At 32.2% G+C, this 5,057-nt stretch overlaps 1 protein-coding gene across 1 annotated transcript; it reads left to right on the top strand.

The window, feature by feature from the left end:
* The first annotated feature begins 6 nt into the window (after positions 1–6).
* Positions 7–476, top strand: LOC141763764 (myosin light chain 4-like). Its single transcript, XM_074628481.1, has one exon. The coding sequence runs from the start codon at positions 9–11 to the stop codon at positions 390–392; it is 384 nt and encodes a 127-aa protein (XP_074484582.1). The 5' UTR covers positions 7–8; the 3' UTR covers positions 393–476.
* The last annotated feature ends 4,581 nt before the right edge of the window (positions 477–5,057 follow it).

Raw genomic sequence — 5,057 nt, 5'->3', positions numbered from 1 at the left:
CCGGCGAGATGAAGATCACCTTTGCACAGTGCGGAGACGTGATGCGAGCGCTCGGCCACAACCCGACCAACGACGAGGTGCTGAAGCTGCTGGGGAGGCCCAAAGCGGAGGAGATGAACGCCAAGCTGCTGGACTTCGATAGCTTCCTGCCGATGCTGCAGCACGTGGCGCGCTCCAAAGAGCAGGGCACCTTCGAGGACTTCGTGGAGGGACTGAGGGTCTTCGACAAGGAGGGCAACGGCACCGTGATGGGCGCCGAGCTCCGCCACGTCCTGTCCACGCTGGGAGAGAAGATGACGGAGAACGAGGTGGACCGGTTGATGGTGGGACAGGAGGACGCCAACGGACTCATCAACTACACCGAGTTCGTCAAACACATCCTGGCCGGTTAGAAACCCCCGCCGGGTTCTTCTGATGGACTGAGGTTCTGTCCATGACGGACTGAGGTTCTGTCCCTGACGGACTGAGGTTCTGTCCATGACGGACTGAGGTTCTGTCCATGACGGACTGAGGTTCTGTCCCTGACGGACTGAGGTTCTGTCCATGACGGACTGAGGTTCTGTCCCTGACGGACTGAGGTTCTGTCCATGATGGACTGAGGTTCTGTCCCTGACGGACTGAGGTTCTGTCCATGATGGACTGAGGTTCTGTCCCTGATGGACTGAGGTTCTGTCTGTCCCTGACGGACTGAGGTTCTGTCCCTGATAGACTGAGGTTCTGTCTGTCCCTGATGGACTGAGGTTCTGTCCCTGATGGACTGAGGTTCTGTCCCTGACGGACTGAGGTTCTGTCCATGATGGACTGAGGTTCTGTCCCTGACGGACTGAGGTTCTGTCCATGACGGACTGAGGTTCTGTCCATGACGGACTGAGGTTCTGTCCCTGATTGAATGAGGTTCTGTCCATGATGGACTGAGGTTCTGTCCCTGATGTCTCTGCTGTATGTGTCCTGTCTGTCTCTCTAATAAAACATCTTCAGTCCTCGTCAGTCTCTCAGTTCTGAACTCCTGATATAGATCTATTGATCTTTATTATTTATCTACTGTGATCGGAAGTCATCATATAAAACTAATATCAGACACTAGACATCATATAAAACTAATATCAGACATCTAGACATCATATAAAACTAATATCAGACACTAGTCATCATATAAAACTAATATCAGACATCTAGACATCATATAAAACTAATATCAGACACTAGACATCATATAAAACTAATATCAGACATCTAGACATCATATAAAACTAATATCAGACATCTAGACATCATATAAAACTAATATCAGACACTAGACATCATATAAAACTAATATCAGACATCTAGACATCATATAAAACTAATATCAGACATCTAGTCATCATATAAAACTAATATCAGACACTAGACATCATATAAAACTAATATCAGACATCTAGTCATCATATAAAACTAATATCAGACACTAGACATCATATAAAACTAATATCAGACATCTAGACATCATATAAAACTAATATCAGACATCTAGACATCATATAAAACTAATATCAGACATCTAGACATCATATAAAACTAATATCAGACACTAGACATCATATAAAACTAATATCAGACATCTAGACATCATATAAAACTAATATCAGACACTAGACATCATATAAAACTAATATCAGACATCTAGACATCATATAAAACTAATATCAGACATCTAGACATCATATAAAACTAATATCAGACACTAGACATCATATAAAACTAATATCAGACATCTAGTCATCATATAAAACTAATATCAGACACTAGACATCATATAAAACTAATATCAGACATCTAGACATCATATAAAACTAATATCAGACATCTAGTCATCATATAAAACTAATATCAGACATCTAGACATCATATAAAACTAATATCAGACACTAGTCATCATATAAAACTAATATCAGACATCTAGTCATCATATAAAACTAATATCAGACATCTAGTCATCATATAAAACTAATATCAGACACTAGACATCATATAAAACTAATATCAGACACTAGTCATCATATAAAACTAATATCAGACATCTAGACATCATATAAAACTAATATCAGACATCTAGTCATCATATAAAACTAATATCAGACATCTAGTCATCATATAAAACTAATATCAGACACTAGTCATCATATAAAACTAATATCAGACACTAGTCATCATATAAAACTAATATCAGACATCTAGACATCATATAAAACTAATATCAGACATCTAGACATCATATAAAACTAATATCAGACACTAGTCATCATATAAAACTAATATCAGACATCTAGACATCATATAAAACTAATATCAGACATCTAGACATCATATAAAACTAATATCAGACACTAGTCATCATATAAAACTAATATCAGACATCTAGACATCATATAAAACTAATATCAGACATCTAGTCATCATATAAAACTAATATCAGACACTAGACATCATATAAAACTAATATCAGACATCTAGTCATCATATAAAACTAATATCAGACACTAGTCATCATATAAAACTAATATCAGACATCTAGACATCATATAAAACTAATATCAGACACTAGTCATCATATAAAACTAATATCAGACATCTAGACATCATATAAAACTAATATCAGACACTAGACATCATATAAAACTAATATCAGACACTAGTCATCATATAAAACTAATATCAGACACTAGTCATCATATAAAACTAATATCAGACACTAGTCATCATATAAAACTAATATCAGACACTAGTCATCATATAAAACTAATATCAGACATCTAGACATCATATAAAACTAATATCAGACATCTAGTCATCATATAAAACTAATATCAGACATCTAGACATCATATAAAACTAATATCAGACATCTAGTCATCATATAAAACTAATATCAGACATCTAGTCATCATATAAAACTAATATCAGACATCTAGTCATCATATAAAACTAATATCAGACATCTAGTCATCATATAAAACTAATATCAGACATCTAGACATCATATAAAACTAATATCAGACATCTAGTCATCATATAAAACTAATATCAGACACTAGTCATCATATAAAACTAATATCAGACACTAGTCATCATATAAAACTAATATCAGACACTAGACATCATATAAAACTAATATCAGACACTAGTCATCATATAAAACTAATATCAGACACTAGACATCATATAAAACTAATATCAGACATCTAGACATCATATAAAACTAATATCAGACATCTAGTCATCATATAAAACTAATATCAGACATCTAGTCATCATATAAAACTAATATCAGACATCTAGTCATCATATAAAACTAATATCAGACATCTAGACATCATATAAAACTAATATCAGACACTAGTCATCATATAAAACTAATATCAGACACTAGTCATCATATAAAACTAATATCAGACACTAGTCATCATATAAAACTAATATCAGACACTAGACATCATATAAAACTAATATCAGACATCTAGTCATCATATAAAACTAATATCAGACATCTAGTCATCATATAAAACTAATATCAGACATCTAGACATCATATAAAACTAATATCAGACACTAGTCATCATATAAAACTAATATCAGACACTAGTCATCATATAAAACTAATATCAGACATCTAGACATCATATAAAACTAATATCAGACATCTAGACATCATATAAAACTAATATCAGACATCTAGTCATCATATAAAACTAATATCAGACATCTAGTCATCATATAAAACTAATATCAGACACTAGTCATCATATAAAACTAATATCAGACATCTAGACATCATATAAAACTAATATCAGACATCTAGACATCATATAAAACTAATATCAGACACTAGTCATCATATAAAACTAATATCAGACATCTAGACATCATATAAAACTAATATCAGACACTAGTCATCATATAAAACTAATATCAGACATTAGACATCATATAAAACTAATATCAGACATCTAGACATCATATAAAACTAATATCAGACACTAGTCATCATATAAAACTAATATCAGACATCTAGACATCATATAAAACTAATATCAGACATTAGACATCATATAAAACTAATATCAGACATCTAGTCATCATATAAAACTAATATCAGACATCTAGTCATCATATAAAACTAATATCAGACACTAGACATCATATAAAACTAATATCAGACACTAGACATCATATAAAACTAATATCAGACACTAGTCATCATATAAAACTAATATCAGACATCTAGACATCATATAAAACTAATATCAGACATCTAGTCATCATATAAAACTAATATCAGACATCTAGACATCATATAAAACTAATATCAGACATCTAGTCATCATATAAAACTAATATCAGACATCTAGTCATCATATAAAACTAATATCAGACACTAGACATCATATAAAACTAATATCAGACACTAGTCATCATATAAAACTAATATCAGACATCTAGTCATCATATAAAACTAATATCAGACACTAGACATCATATAAAACTAATATCAGACACTAGTCATCATATAAAACTAATATCAGACATCTAGTCATCATATAAAACTAATATCAGACACTAGTCATCATATAAAACTAATATCAGACATCTAGTCATCATATAAAACTAATATCAGACATCTAGACATCATATAAAACTAATATCAGACACTAGACATCATATAAAACTAATATCAGACACTAGTCATCATATAAAACTAATATCAGACATCTAGTCATCATATAAAACTAATATCAGACACTAGACATCATATAAAACTAATATCAGACATCTAGTCATCATATAAAACTAATATCAGACATCTAGTCATCATATAAAACTAATATCAGACACTAGACATCATATAAAACTAATATCAGACACTAGTCATCATATAAAACTAATATCAGACATCTAGTCATCATATAAAACTAATATCAGACACTAGACATCATATAAAACTAATATCAGACATCTAGTCATCATATAAAACTAATATCAGACATCTAGTCATCATATAAAACTAATATCAGACATCT

Source organism: Sebastes fasciatus, unplaced genomic scaffold, assembly GCF_043250625.1.
Source record: "Sebastes fasciatus isolate fSebFas1 unplaced genomic scaffold, fSebFas1.pri Scaffold_37, whole genome shotgun sequence".
Taxonomy (NCBI): domain Eukaryota; kingdom Metazoa; phylum Chordata; class Actinopteri; order Perciformes; family Sebastidae; genus Sebastes; species Sebastes fasciatus.
This window is presented reverse-complemented; position numbering and strand designations above follow the sequence as displayed.